General features: G+C 41.7%; 1 protein-coding gene across 10 annotated transcripts; it reads left to right on the top strand.

The window, feature by feature from the left end:
* The first annotated feature begins 2,639 nt into the window (after window positions 1-2,639).
* Window positions 2,640-20,697, top strand: slc8a4a (solute carrier family 8 member 4a). Of its 10 annotated transcripts, XM_034550161.1 has the most exons (10): window positions 2,640-2,702; window positions 3,168-3,418; window positions 3,722-3,797; window positions 6,347-7,768; window positions 7,882-8,396; window positions 14,398-14,504; window positions 15,337-15,455; window positions 16,949-17,048; window positions 18,042-18,314; window positions 18,985-20,697. In XM_034550161.1, exons 4-10 carry the CDS (start codon window positions 6,425-6,427, stop codon window positions 19,362-19,364), a joined length of 2,838 nt encoding a protein of 945 aa, XP_034406052.1. In that variant the 5' UTR covers window positions 2,640-2,702; window positions 3,168-3,418; window positions 3,722-3,797; window positions 6,347-6,424; the 3' UTR covers window positions 19,365-20,697. The 10 variants fall into 10 exon arrangements, with proteins under 10 accessions (XP_034406052.1, XP_034406058.1, XP_034406059.1 ...); XM_034550167.1 differs by lacking the exons at window positions 2,640-2,702; window positions 3,168-3,418; window positions 3,722-3,797 and having other exon boundaries at window positions 6,575-7,768; window positions 14,398-14,499; window positions 15,320-15,455; window positions 18,985-19,364; XM_034550168.1 differs by lacking the exons at window positions 2,640-2,702; window positions 3,168-3,418; window positions 3,722-3,797 and having other exon boundaries at window positions 6,575-7,768; window positions 14,398-14,513; window positions 15,340-15,455; window positions 18,985-19,364.
* The last annotated feature ends 427 nt before the right edge of the window (window positions 20,698-21,124 follow it).

Raw genomic sequence — 21,124 nt, 5'->3', positions numbered from 1 at the left:
TGATAATTTGTGCATCTAGAGAAGCACCCATCAGTATCACAGGTTATCCTGAGTAGCACCTCCTCCTCTCATAAGCGTTCGTCACATACATCTGAATCTGCCCCCATTTAGTAGTATGTCAATGTTCATTTTTCATTTAAAAGATCACTGAACGCGTTTCTTTTTCATGCACATATTTATTCTGATTAAATATGTTTGAGTATGTGAATTCTTGTTTTGAGGCTGCGACCCATACATTTGCAACACACATGGGAGAGTCCATCCCTTGATATTAAAGCTAGGCTCGGTAACTGTGAGAAACTATCAAGAGCATGCTAGATTTATTTCAATTATCCAACTGAAAAGCCCAGCCCAGTGTTGCTAACTCTTTTGCAATGAAAGTAGCTATCGGCAGTAGCCTCAAAAGTCGCCAAGGTGGCAACACTAAAAGGCCCTCCTCCCTCCAAAGCCACGGCCCCAAAATGATTCTTGTGAACATAAACAACGAACATGGATATTGTCAGTACGCCCAGCTGTCAAGCTAGCAACTTGTGGAAGACTCCGGTCCTCACAAGGTGTGTTGGAGTGACACAGTTGGGTAAGTGTCTCGCTCGAGTGAAGCACCTCCACGCGTAACAGCTCAAACATTTCCACACGTTTCATCGTGTCATTTTAAGCCAAGTCCTCTTTTAGATTCCAGTGTGCTGCACCTCCTCGTGCTGTTTGGGGTGGTTCCCCTCCCCCGGCGTTAAGTGTCCTCCAGATCTCAGTCTAATCTCTTTTATTTCTCTCCAAGGTTTGCCATTATCATCGCTACAGGTGGGAGATCCACAGCCTCCATTCTACAATTATTGCAGGCAATCATCCACCAATAAAAACTAAATTAATTTCCTCCAGATGAAAGCTATATATTTTTTGTTTTGGTCAGCGTCGCTCCAGGGATGACGATGCAGGACGTCAGCAGTTCAACATTTCCAAAGTCAACAACCGGTGGAGGCTATTGGATACAGACATCAATAGTACCCGGTGGATTGGTGCTAATGATGGTGGTGATTCACCATCAGGTCAGAATTGCCACTTATCTAATATGTCTAATAATAATAAAACAAAGCATGTGAGCATTAAAATGTGACATGTCATTTGTTAAAAGCATGCATGCTAATTGTCAAGCAATATACCCGTATTGATGATGACCATGGCATTTAAGAAATTAAATATTGATATCATATTAATGAAAATATGATACAGCCCTAATTATAAGAATATGAATGTTGAAATAATACCTTTAAGCATGTTTAGAATTATAACAGCTAAACGGACGCCTATAAGTTGCCAGGACAGAATAGATTAATGAAGGTTTAGCCACTTCTGACAATATTAATACTTCTTTTGATTAATTAAAGGATGATCCAGAGATTTAGAATAGCGTTTCCATAAAGTTAGGGGACTCATAAAGATACATTTGAAAAACAATGAAAAACACTGAAGTCTACAATTACCATAATGCAACTTGATTGCACCTATTAGACTTTCCCTGTCTGTTAAAGCTCATCGTTTAAGCTCATCTTTTAAATTCCATGCCAAAAGACTATAACAGTATTTATTTTTAGTATATATTATTAGTTTTAGAAGTCTAAGGGTGTGTTGCTAAAGTCAGTCCAAGCTCCATAAGCACTCGGTTGTTCAGAGCACCGCTCTCTCCAACTGGGTTATATTTTCACTAAATGCTAACCTTAGTTATTATCGCCTGTGTGTTCTGTATAATCATGGGCATATTGTTAGACTCATGTCTCATCATAATCACTGGCATCCACACTAACAATACACTCTTGCGTAGAGGCGCTATTTTTGCATTATGATACATACGTTCTTCTTGCATCCATTTTACCAGTTCGTTAACTCATTTATGGAACGCTCTGTTTCTTCAAACAGCGCTCGTATTTTAGTCTTGAGCCTCAGATTGGGTTTACCAGAGCACAACCCTGATGACATCACAATGACATCAATCATCTGGGTTATTTTGTCAGACGTTATACTGTTAACTGTCTTTAAAGTCTGAGTGGTACTCTGCATGATCCGTAGAATGACCTTAATTAAATATAATGTTGGTGGGGGGTTTTCTCTGGCACCACCCAAAGGCCAAACTTTACATATTATTGTACTCCTCTTATTTGTGTAAGGCTCAGGATGGCAAAGTTGTCTCACCTGCAGTCATCTTGTTTTGCATGTGTAATAACAACATGAATGCTATACACACCTCTTTCTTCTCTCCTTCTCTCTCTTTTCTTTAAAGTCAAGTTTAGTTTGATTTCTCCTTAATGGTAGCTCAAGTTCTTCTGCCAGCTTTATGGTACGTCTCAAGAATTCAGGGTCAATTCCGAATACGTGTCTTTTTCTCTACTCCGTCTCTGTTCAGATTACAACAACAACACACACAACAGACCCACAAGCAGCAGTCCTTGACTCGAATATCATATATGTAGCTTTTATGTGACGGGAGGTTCATCTGTTCATGATGGCTAATACACGAAAACTGAGCGAATCATGAGAATTCAGGAGAGAGAAACGGTCATTCATCCTGGACTCCTGATGCGCAGTCAGGAGGACCAGCCGTGCGCGTGTACCGCGCTGTTCGTGAACGTCTCCTCCCCTGTTTCTGCAGTGTTACTGCTCGTCCTTCTCGCTCATCGCGTCTTGTGCCAACGCTGCCCACCGCAAGAAGAGTAAGACAAGACCTCCATTTGCATAACACCACACTCCTCTTTCGTGTCTGCCAGCATCCCTCTGCTTGATATCCATCTTGTCCTGATCCGTGTGCTGTGTGCTTTTGCGTCCTCTCGATCCTTCACCATTCATTCACGCCTACTCTCATATACAGTCCTGTTAGGTTCTGCGTTATCCAGCTCAGGCAGAACAAGCAGGGTATTTTTTTTTGATATTTTTTTTTTTTCTTCACTCAGTTTATTTATTTTTTACGAGAAAAGAACATCCTTAAAGCTTTTTTTTGTGTTGATTTTATATATATGGAAGAATTTCTGACTGATACAAGCGGGAGGAATGAGGAGAGAGTCCGTAATTCAATGTGTTATGTTACGCATCAACAATTGCACGTAACGTTAGCCTGGACAGCATCAAACTGAACACGTATTTGGGCTTTTTTCTTCTTCTTTTTTTTTTAAATGACTTAGGTTTCACGGAAGGTCTCGCCGAGCGTGAAGCGAAGGAAATGTATTAAAAGCAACTAATCCGGCGGTGTTAAGTTTGCTGAGGTCGGCTACCTGTCAGAAGGAAAGATAGCGAAGAAGCACCGTGGAGAGCAACAAGCCAACAGCATCACGGCAGCCTGCTGGGTGGATGGCACACGGGGTGTCTTCCTCTCGTGAAGTGGTGCAGGGGAGCCTCACTGAGACCGGGGTCCACGCACGATTCGGGTCTTTCCGTGAGTATCTCCGGGACACTGCTGTGCGCACCAAATGGAGCCGTTTTATTTGTCGGCTTTTTTTTTCTTTTCTTTTTTCTCCTGCATCTGTATTGTCCAATAATCTAGTCGTCCCTGAACCCATTTGTGATTTAAACATTTTGAATTTGTCTGTACACAATTGGTGTTTTTTACTCCAGTTGCTAAACTGGCCCACAAATCTGGCTTTTAATAAGCTTCTTAAAAGTCTCTAATGTGGAATCCGTTCAGGCTAGTTTTCATGGTGATTATAAAACTCATTCGAGATAACATGTCTTCCCACAGAGCGATATGAAAGATAAGTTCATCTCTTGAGACCATAACTTCCACACTGAGCTGACTCACTGACAACTGCACCCAGGTGAGTAATGCAGTTCCTGGAATATTAAAAATAGAAGATATAAAAACATTCAATATATTCTCCTGCACGAGTATCTTGGATTTTCTCCATTATGCTGAGCCCCAACGCTCATACAGGGAGCTGCATGCAAACCAATGAAGGCTACATGTTGGATGTATTTTTGCTTAGCTCTCTGTTGATTGATTATGTTCGTGTTCAACACCTGCTCAAGGAATCCATGTTGTCTGCAAACAGTCAGTTAGGTTTTTTTATGTTGTTGTTCACATTGCTTCTGCTTCTGTTTAGTTTTTTCATGACTTTTCATTCCCCAAGATGGTAGAAATTACATTTATCAGGAGTCTGATTACAAATTGAGACTGCCACCATTTGAAGAAAAGGAATAAAACACAATCTCTCACAAAACGAGTGCTGGCATCAAAGTGTGACTCATTATGTAGAAGTGTTTACTTGCCAACCTGAGACCTCTGCTTAGCAAACAGGAACACATTTGAGGATTAAATCATCATTATTTTTAATTGGGTCAGAGGCAGTTTTTTTTCAGATTTGGATAATTTGGGAATTTTATTAAAGGTTAAATGAGAAACTTAATTAAATGGAAAAGTGTTGTCTTGCTGGGCGTTTTAGTGTTATACATCTTTCACGGAGGCGGTTCATCAAGAAATGAATGTTAAATATCAGCAATGCAGATCATTGTAGTTCGGTAGTGGGAGAGCAGGATGTTTGGAATCTATTAAATGTCTTTGGTGATCTCAAATTATCAATGTAAGGGGGGGTAAGGTATGCTTGGGAGTTGCGTTAAGTAATAAATCCAGGATTCTTCAGGGAAACAAGACAGAGTATCTCTATGTTTCTGTACCTTTTTAGTGTGTTGCTACCTGGTGATTTCAGAGAGGAATGCATATTGATGAACTGTTTATCGCACCACTAGAATGTAGACGCCTTTTGTCTCCATTGTGCTGTTTTATTCCTGTATTACAACCCATTTGGCGAGCTTGCTTTTACCATAGAAACGTCACCCACTCAAAATTTGTGCTGGGTTGTGTGCCCGATGAAGGCAGTATTATATTATATTATAGAAAGGAATCATTGATGAAGTACACAATCGTGTACTCTTGCCTTGAATATATATATATATATATATATATATATATATATATATATATATATATATATATGTATATGTATATATATACCACCACGATTGTGTACTCTTGCCTTGAATATATATATATATATCTATATATATATATATATATATATATATATATATATAGATATATATCTATATCTATATATATGTATATGTATATGTATATATATGATCCATTGCCAGTATTCAGGAATTTCTGAAATGTCTTTGTTGAATAATTATGAAACATTTTGAAAACCAGACTGAGGACCACTCGTTTCTTGTTTCACTGTGTTTGCTCCTTGTGGTTGCAGGAGTCGCTGTCCATGGTGCTGAACGAGCTGACGTTTCACTCTATCTGTTCAGCAGAAATGTGTCGAGTTACAACATAAAGCTGTTATTGCACAAACATAATCTGTTTGTCTTTTGGCAACAAGGCAATAAGGCAACAAACAAACACAACTTAATTTCTGCCTCTCTGCTTCACCCTGAAATTGATGAGAAACGTGCACTCCAGTTATGCAGGTCAAAGGGGAGATTGCAGCTACTCTCATGCTGCATGTCAATGAGAGCATGTGCTGTACATGCAGCATTGTCAAATCTCTTCTGCTGTAGGTAGGCAACCTATTTTTGAGATGGAGATGGGTCTTGCAATTTTAATTAAGAAGCAGCAGATTGCATTCCTGTGCTTTCCCCCTCTCCTCCTCTCTGTTCACATCAATGCAGATGTTAATCCTCTGGACAGCATTGATGCTGTGCTCCCTGAATTGTTCACTCGAGCTGTTTATGGCCACTCTGCTACCCTGACATAGTTTAAATGTCTTGTGTAAAATGCAAAATAAAGGTGTTTACTACATTGTTAGCATTAAACAACATATTACAGATTGTAGTTGAGAGGTATGCTGCACTTTCATCAGAGAGCAGGATTTGTTTCTCCTTAGAATAATCTTATAATATTTATCGGTAGGTCTGGGATGCTGAACAACTGACAGCATAACAACCTTGTTATGCTGTCAGTGAAGATTATTTTTAGAATCCCCTCTAACTCGACAGTGCATGGTGGACTGAGTCACTTTTTCCCTCAATACTACAGGTGCTGAGGGTAACATTTCTACCGCTGCTTAGCACCGAAAATATTATATGAGCACATTATATATGTGTGGGAGTTGGACAAGGGGGTTCAATACCAATGACTCAATGATTAGTAGGTGCCAATATTTCTAGCTTTCCAAACTCGGACCAACAAAACTGTTGGATCCCACGTCATTTGCATACAGAAGGGTATGACTGTGAGTACTTCTGTGATGTCATATGCTTGTCGAGGTTATAGAAGGAATATAACCCTGAATGGTGAACATCTGATGCAGGGATTGTGACGATCTCATCCTACACGCACATTTCTTATTCTTCTGTCTTTCAGATATTTGGATAGACCTTCTTCACATGTGACGTGGATTGAACTCCGGCATCAGAAGACTCCGAGCATCATCTCGCTGCAATGTCTCTGCACAAGAGTATCTTGAAGTTCACTCCCCCTTCCTCGCCATATATGTTTATCTCCTTTCTGCTGGTTCTGCTCCCCGGAGTCACTCATTTCTCCCAGGGCAGCGCCAGCCATGAAGACACTGACAGCACACCGGGCAACTGCTCCAGTACCGAAAACTGCTCCGAGGGCGTGGTGCTGCCCATGTGGAACCCCCAAAACCCTGCGGTGGGTGACAAGGTGGCACGCGCCATCGTTTACTTTGCTGCCCTTATATACATGTTCCTGGGCATGTCCATTGTCGCGGACCGCTTCATGTCTTCTATCGAAGTAATCACCTCTCAGGAAAAGGAGATCACGATCAAGAAGCCCAACGGGGAGACGACGACAACTACCGTACGCATCTGGAATGAGACCGTATCCAACCTGACTCTGATGGCGCTGGGCTCATCTGCACCGGAGATCCTGCTTTCCCTCATTGAAGTGGTCGGTCATAATTTTGAGGCCGGATCTCTGGGTCCCAGCACGATTGTGGGCAGCGCTGCATTCAACATGTTCATTATCATCGCTATCTGTGTCTACGTGGTGCCGGAAAATGAAACTCGCAAGGTAAAGCACCTGCGGGTGTTTTTTGTCACTGCCTCCTGGAGCGTGTTCGCTTACATCTGGTTGTATATCATTCTCTCTGTGGTCTCCCCCGGGGAGGTGGAGGTTTGGGAGGCCGTCCTCACCTTCCTCTTCTTCCCCGTCTGTGTGCTGCAAGCCTGGATTGCAGACCGGCGCCTGCTCTTCTACAAGTACGTCCACAAGCGGTATCGTGCCGACACGACCCGTGGCATTATCATCGAGTCGGAGGGAGATGCCATGTTCACTAAAATGGACTTGGAGATGGACGGTCCGGGTGTGAACTCCCACACTGACCCCAAAGAGGCTCTGGATGGAATGCTGGAGGGGGTGGAGGAAGGTGGAGGGATGAGTGCGGAGCAAGTTCAAGAGGAAGAAGCCCGACGGGAGATGGCTCGCACTCTTAAAGACTTAAAACAAAGGCACCCGGAGAAAGACATGGAGCAGCTGATTGAGATTGCCAACTACCAAGTGCTGGTCCAACAACAGAAGAGCCGGGCCTTCTATCGCATTCAAGCCACGCGCATGATGATCGGAGCCGGGAACATCCTGAAAAAGCACGCCGCTGACCAGGCCAGGAAGGTGGTGAGTTGTCATGAGGCCACTGGGCAAGAGGAAGATCCCCACACCATCTACCTGCAGTTTGAAACCTCTCACTACCAGTGCTTTGAGAACTGCGGCTCACTGAAGCTGTCGGTGACCCGACATGGCGGAGAAAGTGGCTGCACTGTGAAGGTAATAGGAACGATTGTAAAAGCTTATGGTCAATTTAAAAATGTTATTTATATTAATAATTAGATTTTTATTAAACTCCATAAATATTAAACATCTTTGCATGTGCCGCGCAGGTGGACTACCGTACAGAGGATGCGACTGCCAACGCCGGCTCAGACTACGAGTTCGCTGAGGGGACTTTGGTCTTCAAGCCTGGTGAGACGACAAAAGAGTTCACTGTCGGCGTTATTGATGATGATATTTTTGAAGAGGATGAGCACTTCTACGTGCGCCTGAGTAATCCACGTATCGCGCACCGGGCTGAGGTCTCCGTCCTGGAGCCAAGCTCCATCACCTCCAGCAACAGCACGGTGGGTGTCTCCCATGTTCCTCCGAAGGCGGCCCTGGGCAGCGCTCCAACCGCCACGGTGACCATCTATGACGACGACCACGCTGGCATTTTCACGTTCGAGAGCAACTCCACGAGGGTCAGCGAGAGCATCGGCAACATGCAGGTGAAGGTTCACCGGACGTCCGGGGCGAGGGGGAAGGTGGCGGTGCCCTACCACACGGTCGAGGGCACCGCCAAGGCCGGGGAGGACTACGAGGAGGTGTCCGGCAAGCTGGAGTTTCAGAACGATGAGACCATGTGAGTGACAACTGTTCCCTTTTCTTCTTTGATGTGACGACTTGGTTGTTTCTCATCTCTTTGTCAAACATCACAGCCCACACGTTGGCATGTTAGACAGTCCTGCTAGATTACTGTAAATGATCTATTCTGGTAAAGGATAAAAGGACTATTTCTATGAGTCAAAGATACGTTGCCTCTGAGAAGTTTAGATTTTTCAGAGCGATGGCGTGGGAGGATAAGAGGATATCATTGAGAGAGAGAGATAATGAAAGAATGGAGATGATGTAAAAGAGGAAACAATTGAAATGAAGGAGAAGAAGAAGAAGAAGAAGCAGAAGAAGAAGAAGAAGAAGAAGAAGAAGAAGAAGAAGAAGAAGAAGAAGAAGAAGAAGAAGAAAAACAAGAAGAAGAAGAAGAAGAAGCAGAAGAAGAAGAAGAAGAAGAAGAAGCTTCCAATGAATGAATTAACACAGCATGTTTGTGCAGGTTATTTTAATTCAGAGAAATTAAAACTCCACTGGAGAAAACAAAGCGAGTGGATGTTAGAAGAAAGAGAACCAGGCAGAAGAGGGGATGAGGTTTGAGCAGCAACTGAAACAGGTGTATGCCAAAAAAACGTGTGATATTTTCAACAAAAGGATTCGTGGATGCACCAGCAGAGAGAGGCATATAAAAAGAGCAGGGATGAAGAGTACAGAGAGAGAGAGGTGAAAGTGGGATGTTTTCCCATCTTTTCTCTTCAACGTTGTGTGGAAGCTTTGGCTGCATGGCGAGTACACACTTGTGTTTGTTTTATGACGAGCAGAGGACCTGGCAATTATCCACAGAAGTGATTAGCTTTTTTAGTTAAAAAAGAAAATGCACTGTACTGTGTATCAAGCTCATCAAATCAAAAATGATTTACAGCACACCAAATGACAAAACAAAGGAATAAAATGTGTCAGATGCATGCGTGTGAGGAGAATTGCAGGGCTCGTGTGTAGGTGTATTGTGTAGGTCGGCTGAGTGGGAGGAAAGGCAGGTGAATACGCTGGGTCAAAGAGGAATGCAGATCTCCCTATTTGTCTTTTTTTTACCTCGCAGTGAGGTTAGATGTTATTATATATCCGTCTGTGCGTTTGTCAGTTTGCTTGTGCACATTTATCTGCATGTTTTCTTGGTTTTTGTGCCATTCTTCTGTGTGTATTTCTAAGAGTATGTCTGTGCGCCGAATCCACTTTAAACCCACATCAAACAAAATGTCGCTCCAAAGGGGAACTAGAAAGAGCTTCTTGAGCATCAAAAGCAATTAAGGAGAGTGAAGAGGGTTAAAGGAGTCCCACAAGTTCTCAACACAGCGCAGGCGGCATCTGAAGCTGGTTAATGAGACACTAGTGCATCGCAGGAAAATTACAAGCTGGCAGCTTGTATCTGCATTCAAATGGAGACTGAGTGTTAGATAAAATCCTCGCCCACTGAGCCAAGACTCTTTTCATCTGACTGTGGCAAGCTGACAGTGGCACAAGCATCTGCACACTTCATATTATCTGGAGTCATGCTTCTCTCAACAGCCGCTGTGCAGCAGGAGAGGAAGGAGTGTGGAGAGCAGGACCCAACAGAGCAGGACAGTTTGCTCTGGGAAAACGGATGAAAAGGAAACCCAAAAGCAGCGGGGGAAACGCCAAAGCCTTTCTCGCTGCTCCTGTGCTCCTTTGAATAGCAAACAAGGACTTAAAAGCCAATGCAGGGGCACTCTGATCATGAGGTAAAAAAGTCTGGCTCAGATCTTGAGTCAGAGAATGGCCACGTCCAGTTGGGTCAAATCACAGCAGCTTACTTATCTTTCTAGCCAGCTGTATTTTGAATCTAGAGACCTAAGAAGTTTAGAGAATGAAAGGCAGCTGACAATGAGCCAATTGAGCCAAAGCTCCCTGTTGAACAGATGTTCAAGGACCTAACACTTGTACATTACCACATTTTGTTCCCTCTTTAGTGAGATCCGCGAGTCGGACTGAATATTTCATGAGCTTGTTTAATTCGGAGCGTTCCGTCAGTCCTGTTAAAAGATGCAGGTGAAACCGCATCACGGTTAAAGGATTTTGGGCTTTTAGCATCCACGCGTGTATTTGTGTCTTTATGCAGACAATCTTGCAAATGCTCCGTGCTAAATGTGTATCTTCCAATATCTTACTGCTCAGCAGGCTGCCAAAGTTCATCCTTCAAACAAAGCTGGCTTTTCTTACCCGAGTGTTTCCCCGGGCACTCGGGACAAAGAGCTGACACTCGGCAGCAGGCCTCCAGGCAGCTCTGTGTGTGTGTGTGTGTGTGTGTGTGTGTGTGTGTGTGTGTGTGTGTGTAACAGTGTCTCTTGCTTTGCGTGTCTTTCTGTACATATGCCAGTCCCGGTCGATGTTTGAATATGCAGAGGAGCAAAAGAGAAGGAAGGCTAGTTTTTTAAGCTTTTGGCGTGTAGCCAGGAGGAACGGTTTAAAATCCAGGCGTGCAGTTAAGTAATAATTTACCATCTAAATTCTGCACTGCAGTAAATAGATTATGATACAGACACGAACCTCTGAGCCAGAATAAATAGGCTGAACCGTTTTACATTCTGTGTTTATGGATTAGAGGAAGATCTGCAAAGACCCTTTGATGCGTTGTGTGTCTGCTTCCTCTTGTATGTGTTTCCGTCAGCGCCTCAAAATGTGTGGCACTACACACTAGTTGAGGCTGAGGTGGATAACGGGGACGCTTATATAAGCTGAAAGATGAGAGAGATGTGAGGAGATCACTTCCGAAGAGGAAAATCAATACCCTGATATTCTTTACTATTCTCACGCTTGAATAAGTCAACATCAATATCGCTCTGCAGCAGGACAGCGTCCCGCCACGGCGTGTCAGCGCCATGTGGAAGCAGTGGTGAGCTAGCCAGAGGGGCCAATCACATGCACTAAAGGCGCGACCTGCCGGCCCGGCTATGTCAACAGAGCAAGCATAAGCTAGGATAACAACACACACACACACACACACTAGTGACGTCACAGAGACTACATCCATATTGTATAAAGTCTATAAACTGGATACAATCTGGATATACTGAAGAAGAAGAAAAACGATTTGAGGTGGCAGTCTGAACAAGCCCAAAAGCTGCACTCGTAGATGGAGTAAAAAGCGGGCCGTCGCACTATTGTTTAAATATGGGGACGCTTATTTCTGCAGTTCTGAATGACATAGCTGCTTGTGTTATATGTTAAAATTGTCCTCGCTCACTAGTTTAAATATCATTCAGCAGCCCTTAATTATGTTGCCACACAATATTTGCAAGTTTATATATATGAGTCGTATATCATCATCAATGTCAATAACCTTTTGTTTCTATATAAATATCCTGTACATGATATACCCAACAACATTTTACAGTAGAGATAATACAACGGTCATATTTTAAGAGAAACATTTTTATTCCCTTTGTGTTCATCTTCAGCTACAATGCGGTCTCTCTGGAGCTGGTAGAGTTCCGGTATCTTGCTCAAAAACCCTTCAGCATGCTGACATATTGGTTTGAGCCATGATCCTTCAACTAAATGGCAGCGCCCTGTTCAGTCGTAGACATTTGCAATACTGTCGTGCTTTTCTGCATTCGCTCGTTCTCCCTACTGGCGTCCTCTTTGTCCGTCTCTCAGGAGGCCGGTCCCGGCATGCAGAGTGCAGGGGGAACATGGAGGCATGAAATCACTCACACTTATACCTGTGGGCAGTTTGGAGACTCCAGTTGTCATGACTTACTGGATATGTCTTTTAGCTTGTGGGAGGAAACTGGAGCATCCGACGCACTAAGTGGAGGACCGGGAAACTCCAAATAAAAAGTTCACATAGCTGCCTGCCCCTTTTTTTCTAGAGGTGACAGTCTTAACCGGAGTGCCATATCCCCGTAGGGCCCCGGCTGCTTTTGCCTCTGCTCAGCCTTAATTCAACAGGATAGTCCAGCGACCTAATGCACTAATGAAACATATTCACATTTCCACAGTCAAAAAGACTGACTGAAAAAAAACACCACACTGTGAACACATATTTATTTTTCAGTCACACTCTTTACCAAAATGAATGAGCTTTATTGAGCGTCATTGGACGTGGGTTCAGAGTTCTGGCACATTCAGAATTGATTCCTAATTTATCAAAAATCCAAACTGAATTGATTTTTGACTCTACAGTGTTCAACTTTGGCCGTCAGCCTGTTAACACAACGGTCTATGCGGGTTTGTTGTTGACTCATAGCTCACTTTTATTATTATTTCAACGAGCCAGTAGGTTTTCATTCGTTGTACTTCAGGTGCAACCAGGTGAAGAAGGAAAAAAAAAACTATTTTATTTGCAAAACTTCCATCATAAAATGAATCTCACCTTCACCTTTTATTCCCGTTTTGCAATCTGCGGGACATTTTGGTCTGTTCACTTGTTGTGTTATTATCACCCCGCTATTAGACTCAGGCAGAGGTTGAGATTTAAATGGCTGCAGTAGGTGGACCTACTTCCCTGCTGCTTTTGGACAGCCTTTCATTTATAGCTTATATTTTAGCCAGAGGTCTGCGTAATGTAAATGTTTGTTTAATCCCTGCCTGTTATATCCTTTACATCTGCATACACATGAGAAGGACAAACAGACTCTGGTTAAAATGGGATGTAGACTTATATAAAAATGACTGCTATGTGAATACAGTCCATAGCAACTGATCCACATTTCATTTTTAAGGCCTTTCCACGATCCTTTAAAGTAAATTTACTGTGTCCTTGTGCAGATCGCACTAGAAATAACATCTTGTTCAAAAGATGAACTATGTTTTTTTCCATTGTGAGGACTGTAGGCTGCGATTCCCTTTGCTCCCACTGGTATGACATTTCTTGACATTAGACTGCAGATGACGTATCACTCGTGTTTAAAATAAACTTCTTCTCTTCTGCAAGCAAAAAGCTCTACCACCGTGTTGTCGAATTCTGAGTGTACATGAGTAGACAGAAATAGACAGCCACCCACATATCATTAGGGAGATGGAGGGAGAGGGAGAGAAAGACTCACTGTGACAGTGTAGGAGAATGAAGGCAAATATGTCGGCCAGTTTGACACCACATCTTTACATGTTTTAGTAGCACAGGACAAAAGCTGTGTTTTGTAAATATGTCTTAAGAGTTGGCCTGACCCTGCATGGATTCCTACATCGGTGGTGCTTGATTTCCACTGAGAACAGGATCATAATCCAATTTCCGATGACTAGGTTGAAGTGTGTGGGAGAGGTGTGGGCTATCTCTCTATGTTTCTCTTGCGCTTTAATGGAATTAATGGTGTAGAAGGAGTCCGCCCTCTTGTGGGGTGCTGGGAAATATGATATGTATATACATGGTTGTGTATATATACACACACACATATACATATATATACAGTATATATACACATATATATATACACATATATATACACATATGTATATATGTGTGTGTATATATATATATACATATATATATATACACATATGTATATATGTGTGTATATATATACATATATATATATATACACATATGTATACATATATATATATACACACATATATATATACACCTATGTATATATATATATATACACATGTGTATATATACACACATATATATATACACATATGTATATATATATATACACATATATATATATATATATATACACATATGTATATATATATATATATACACACACACACACATATATATATATATATATATATATATATAATGTTTTACTTAGTGTTCTTTATGATTTTCTATTTGTTAATTTCTAACAAATCTCCAGTTTCCATCTTTTTTTTTCCAACACAATTTTTTTTCCATCTTTTTTTTTCCAACACAATATTTTCACAATTCCTTATAGGCAGTAACAAATGCAAACTGCGGGTTAAAGCATATTAATCGCTGCTGATATTTCCTAAATAATGCAAATGAATTAAATCACGCATCTCTATTTGTCTCCATCCTTTCCTTGTTCTCTGACCCCTTTCAGGAAGATGCTGAATGTGAAGGTCATTGATGACGAGGAATACGAGAAGAACAAGACTTTCACAGTCGTGTTGGAGGAGCCCATCCTGCTGGATGTGGGAACGAGACACGGTGAGCTGAGCACGCAGCTGGAGGCCACAGCAGCAGAGAGATTTTCCTCATCATTATACGGCTGGACTGAATATTATTTCACATCCTCGGTCGTTTATATTAAGTTTGAATTCTTGGTCTGGAGCAGTTTATATTCATTAATACAAACTCTGAGGTGTGATCTCTTAAGTCCCTTTGGTGCATTTCATGCTTAATGCTGGAGGACTTGAGGTTTAACTGCTGCACTCGAGTTCAAGAAGTAAGTTCAACGTGAGAGTTAAAAGGCACAAAGGAGTTATTCATAATTTGTTCATTTTTGTATATACCTTACGCAGTTGTACATCAATTATATATATATATTTTTTTTTTTTAAGTATTGTAATGGCTGACAATATTGCAAAAGAATATCTAAACACAATTCATTTCTGATTCTGTATTTTATCCTTTAAATATTGCTAATATCCGCACATCCATGACATTTTTCTCCATCAAATTCGTGATATTGATATTAATAAAGGCATGCCCACTCAAAAATAACTCAATTAAGTCAACAACGTCACGTCCACGAAATAATCAAGCTGCTTTGGTCATACAGCAGTTATTGGATTCATGCAAAGAGCATTTTAGGAAGGATCAAAAACTAAAATGGAATTTTTGTTTTTATCTAAACTACCTGAAATGAATCAGGCCGTACTTGTACATATAACTGATGTGTTCATTTCACAGCACATGTTTTAACACTAATCCTTACGTCCCATGTGATCCTTATATGCTTTGTTGGGGTTTGCTTTGCGGTACCTCCCCATGTGTGACGACCGGGCTGATAGTTTACACACCTGTCTCTCTGGCACAGGAGACACCAACGACAACAAGACAGCAGTGGGCTCGGAGGACGTGTCAAAGATGGGCTGCCCCTGTCTGGGCGAGCACACGAAGCTCGAGGTGGTAATTGAGGAGTCCTATGAATTCAAGGTAAAATAAGCAAGCTTTTAAAACATTGTTTTTACCACACTCACCTTTCTCACTGATGTTTGCTTATTTCAATACTTCTCAAAAGCAGCTATGAATGCCAATATTTAGTTTGTCTTTAGAATATTTATCTTTTTGTCTTCATACTGAATATCCATGAAAGCAGTTCTTTGGACATCAATATTTTGAAGACACTGAGAGTGCATCATTCTTTATTAAATATCCTCAGTTTTTGGTCCATGGTGACAAAATAAAACATTGATATTTTTGACTCTTACACCAATATCTGTTATGTCACACTATTTGGGGTATTCGTATTTTACTTTGTACTCTAACGTAATGGATTATTGGTGAAGTGCATGTAACTAATTGTATCGTATAAACGTAATGCAGAATTCAAAGGGCCACTCCATCAAATTTGTATTGCGCTGCCTTAAAGATAGAAGTTTTGGTTTTTTTGCAATAGAGATCAAATAAATTCTCAAAATTGATGCAGCAGAGCCCGAGATTTAAAACGACTCAAACAACTATTACCGCCTCATGGTTGTATGCCAACTAGTGAAGTTGCAGTTTAAATCAATGTTGTCCAAAATGTGATCACTTCATCATTTTAATAGACATTTGGACAGAATTGTAGAAGTAGCATATCAATTATTGAGTTATGGCCAGAAAACGTGTCGTCACAATGACATTTGATTACCAAATTCTAATCATTTCATCCTTGCTTCCAAATTTGAAGAAATTTCCTGAAGACATTCCTGAGATATTGAGAATTGTGCATTACATTTCATTTAGCTAACGCTTTCATCCAAAGTGGCTTACATTCATACACCGTAGGCACAGGTACGGGGAGCAATTCAGGGTTAAGTGTCTTGCTCAAGGACACATCGACCGGGGCTAGCAGAGCCGGGGATCGAACCGCCGATCCTCTGATTGAAAGACGGACCTGCTAACCACTGAGTCGTGCCGAGTTGTACGTATGTACGGACAAATGGACAGACGTACGGACAACCCAAAAACATAATGCCTCCCACCACGGCTGGCCCCTCCGCCTTTAAAGCGCTCCCGTCAGAGCCAATTTTCAACTGTTTTGTGTCACAATCTTGGAAAAGTAAACTAATCTTCATGTATACAATTGGTGGTGTTCCCCTTTAAGACCAGATTCAAGCTGTAACATGATATTGCACGTACACTTTACAGTTTCATGTGCTAATACTAACAGTTCTGCGTTCTGCACTGGTGTGAAGCAGCTTTATGATGGCGACTTGCCTCTTTTATGGGATACAGTGGAGTTTATTCGCTCCCCTGCATCACTTTTGGTGACTCACTGTGCACCACAGTGGGAGGAGCGACTCGGTTAATTGCACCTTAATTTACCACATCAGCATCATATGACAGTGTGAAGATGATATTAATACTGTATATTGCGTAACTGTACAGAGATGGCGACTACCAAGCTGTCCTTTTGCTTTCTGTGTCCTTGTGGCCGTCTGCAGAGCACAGTGGACAAGCTGATTAAGAAGACAAACCTGGCTCTGGTGGTGGGCAGCAGCAGCTGGAGAGAGCAGTTTGTTAGTGCGGTCACTGTCAGTGCAGGTGAGTCGCAGCTTTGCGAAATGTTTCATCTGTTCATCCCTCTGAGACCGGACCTGTGGAAAATTGAGTCTGCAGGCTGGATCTGGCCTCCCAGCTCCTTCTGTTGTTTTTCTTGTTATTTTATAGATACATGTTAAATACAATCCGAAATGCTCCAGTTTGGCTGAATAATAATAATAAGGCCTGATTTAATGGATAATGAATGAAAGAATACAAAAACAGCCTGTTTTAATATATTTTATTATTTGCTGCTTCTTTTTAACCCAGACGTTTTATTAAAAATGCATGATGTGGAGAATTCCTCATGTGGCTCAACATAAAAACTAAACTGGCCAGCTCTGCCTGGACAATTAATGGCTCTGAAGTCTTTATGTAGACAAATGTGGTATGGTGAACCCCTTTTATTTTGTTCTTTCAAAAGCCGTTCACTTGGCTTTTTGAACCTTACGGTGCTGCACTAGCGCACAAAGCATTGGGGCTAAAAGCTGACATGCAGCATGTCAATCTGTTAATACACTCCTGTCTCGCAGTTTCATTCTTTCTCTCGCTAGTTGAGGTCACTCACATTTTTATGCAGACATAGACATATATAGACCAGAAGCTTGTCTATGAAGTATGCTTCCTGTCGATATGTATGTCTCAATCACTGAGTCATAGCTATATTTACAGATTTAATGTAATGAGCTGAAAAGGTTAACTCCCACCCATTCGTCAAATGGCTTAAATGTAATGGAGGTGGGCATCTTCATGGTATCTAAGCTTGATTGAAGCTTAAAGCCAGAACTATTAAAAAGTTTTATGATTTAATATTAATTCAGGAACTGAGATGTGATGTCACAGCGAGATCAGATGATGCTTAACATCTCATTCTCGGGTCTGATTCAGTTTTCCACACTGCAGGATGTGGCCTTCAGATGTCAAAACATAAGGCAGACGCAGCACGTCTCGGTACGTAATTTGCAGGCCTTCACGCATCTATTCTGTCCCTGCCAGGTGACGATGACGAGGAAGAGAGCGGGGAGGAACGTCTGCCGTCCTGCTTTGATTACATTATGCACTTCCTGACAGTTTTCTGGAAAGTCCTCTTCGCTTTTGTCCCCCCCACTGAGTACTGGAACGGCTGGGCCTGTTTCATCGTGTCCATTTCCCTCATCGGCGTTCTGACGGCTGTGACCGGGGACCTGGCCTCTCATTTCGGCTGCACCGTTGGTCTCAAAGACTCAGTCACCGCTGTGGTGTTCGTGGCCCTCGGCACCTCTGTTCCAGGTGGGCGTCTGTGGTTTCTAACGGCTCTAACGTTAGACTTTTCCTGGGTTTCCTCTTGGGGTTTGTGCGTGCAGGAAAAGCAGCTGCCTGGGAAGACTTGTGTAACCTCGGCCTACGCCTGTGCTGTCAGAGTAATTCTCTCCTGAGCTTTTGTCTTAACAAGTTGTAAACAAAGACAAATCCTGTGTCACTTGTGTGCCTCTCTGTGCTGCTTAATTGTATTCCTAAACACTGCCACAGCACAGGGATTAGAATATAAAAATGAGGCGTTGACAGGTCATTAGCCCTCACACTCCTTCAGTGATCCTGGGAATCGCGACCTAATGAAGGCATGCAATTTATTTTTCCTTCCGTACTTATTACCAATCATCTAAAAGGTGTCTTATTATAAAGTTGTACCCATTTTCTACCACACAGATTAACTTTTAATGCTCCATATCTCGTGGCTTATTTTAAATGATCTGGCTCACGTTGTGCCCGATGAGTTGTTTAATTTCATATTACCTGCAATATTTGTTCTAAAGTCCCTGGTAACTGAGTGTTTAAGGGAGGGTCCCTGTCAGAGTCTGTGCACACCACGAATCTCCATCAAAAGCTGATTTGGAAAAATAAATGACCCGTTTCCTATTTCTTTCTTCATGCTTAATTCATATCTCTCTTTCTTTTACAGATACATTTGCCAGTAAAGTGGCTGCCATACAGGACCAATACGCGGACGCCTCCATCGGCAACGTGACGGGCAGCAATGCAGTGAATGTGTTCCTGGGCATCGGCGTGGCGTGGACCATCGCTGCCGTTTACTGGAAGTCCAAAGGACAGGTGTTCAAGGTGGACCCAGGCTCGCTGGCCTTTTCCGTCACCGTCTTCACCACCATGGCGCTGGTGTGTGTGATGGTGCTGCTCTACCGCCGGCGTCCCAGCGTGTCAGGCGGAGAGCTTGGGGGCCCACGGACACCCAAGCTCCTCACCTTCTTCATGTTCCTCTCCCTCTGGTTCGTCTACATCCTGTTGTCCTCCCTGGAGGCTTACTGCCATTTGCCTAGCTTCTGAGACCGAGGGAAACACACAGACACGGCTCCTCTCCTGGTTTTTACAGTTTACTGAACGTGTTTTTTCTCTGTTTTTGTCTATTTTCACAAAGGTTTATAACTATTTGTATCATTAGTTGTTATTGATACCGCGCAATATTTGATTGACTTTGAATCTTTGGACTTTGGAACTTTGCTACCACCCACTATGCTGTGAAGTATAGCTTTAGCCACTGAAAATAAACCGCCTCTCAACTTTCTTTCCTTTTTTTAAATACTATGTTCCACTGAACATCTATCTAATCATTGCTATCGGCATAAATCGCATCAAACCTTCTGTCACTTGGGTTTTTAAGTGTTAAGAAAGCACAAGATTAGAGCAGTATATTTCTAAGGGTGTTGTGAAATGGAAAGATAAAGATAGTGCATGGGATGACGTTATACTGACATCGACATCAAATTAAAGCCATTACTGAGGCTGAAGTGACATATTTGTGTGTTGATATTTATTACTATCTATACATTAATTACTCATTGTATATCATGTAAACGATTAACGTTGTGCGTGGGAGTTCTGTGAAAGAGTAGGTGTGTTTACTTTTGCACGTGATCAGATTAAGAGTTTCTTGGTAATCTATTTTAAAGTACTGTATGTAATATTTTTGATATGGCTGTTGACGTGTTGATGTGTTGCTGTACATGTGAATCACAGCTGTATCATAATCTCTTCGCTGTCTGGTCCCCTTTTCCACGACGCTTTCTCAATCAGTATCATGTTTGGCATTTTTTACAACTTAAGTCTTAAAATCTATAAAAGTATAAATTCTTTGAGCACATTTAGGATCTTTGGGTGTGTGTATGGTGTGTGTGTGTGTGTGTGTGTGTGTGTGTGTGTGTGTGTCTGCGCGCACCTCCGCTCTCCAGCACAAATTGGCGAAAGGCATGTCACTACTTCGTCAATGTTTGCACAAATGGTACGTGTGACAAAAACAGTGCAGTCTGTACAGATAAGAGATTATGAGATGGACATCCGTTTTCGTATATCTGTTACATATTTTAACATAAATTTAGAACTCAATCCTAATAATTGCACAATCACCGAACAGGTCCATCATCTGGGATGAAAAAATTTTGGCAAAAAGAGAAGACATGTAGAGTATTTCCTGAGAGTGTCTCCTTGTGTCGCACAGCAGTTGATATTGAAGTTTGTTTTTTATTTAACCTAGAATATGTTGAGCCATATTTATTGTAACAGTATTACAGTAAAGGTATTTATATGATCAATTTTAGTTTTATTGATGTGCATGTTTAATGTACAAAAAGTGGAAATAAATGTTGCTCATTTCTGATGCTGTAAAACTTCTTGTTGTCTTAATTTCACATCAACCAAATAACCAAAACACATGGTTAAAAAGTGAGTTATTACAAAACCAGCTGGATTGTTGTCTGAGCAGACAAAATAGGATTTTCTGACAATATAATAGAACGCAGTGCAAATAATCACTAGGTTCATACAAACAACAGAACAACACTCCGAAAACATGTTCCATTACAAGTGAAGATCCTTCAGCCAATACAGTACAGACGTATTATCAGCAAAATGTACGCCATGTATCAGAAGTTAATGTGCTAAACAGATGTCGGAAAGAGGTGGGGTGGGGTAGAGGGCGGTAGCTAGTTAACCATCTGACAAGCAGTTCTGAAGTAAACTGGCAGCTTAATTCTGCAGAAAAATGGGCGCTGTCAGTGATGTATATTATTGCATTATCAGATTGTTAATGT

This window comes from Cyclopterus lumpus, chromosome 14, assembly GCF_009769545.1.
Source record: "Cyclopterus lumpus isolate fCycLum1 chromosome 14, fCycLum1.pri, whole genome shotgun sequence".
NCBI lineage: Eukaryota > Metazoa > Chordata > Actinopteri > Perciformes > Cyclopteridae > Cyclopterus > Cyclopterus lumpus.
The sequence above is the reverse complement of the archived record's forward strand: the minus strand, read 5'-3'. Positions and strand labels throughout refer to the sequence as shown.

Coding starts and splice junctions, on each gene's coding strand:
- slc8a4a (XM_034550161.1), top strand. CDS start 6,425: ATGTCTCTGCACAAGAGTATCTTGAAGTTCACTCCCCCTTCCTCGCCA. Junction 7,769..7,881: donor AAAGTGGCTGCACTGTGAAG/GTAATAGGAACG, acceptor TGTGCCGCGCAG/GTGGACTACCGTACAGAGGA. Junction 18,315..18,984: donor CCTCGGCACCTCTGTTCCAG/GTGGGCGTCTGT, acceptor TTTCTTTTACAG/ATACATTTGCCAGTAAAGTG.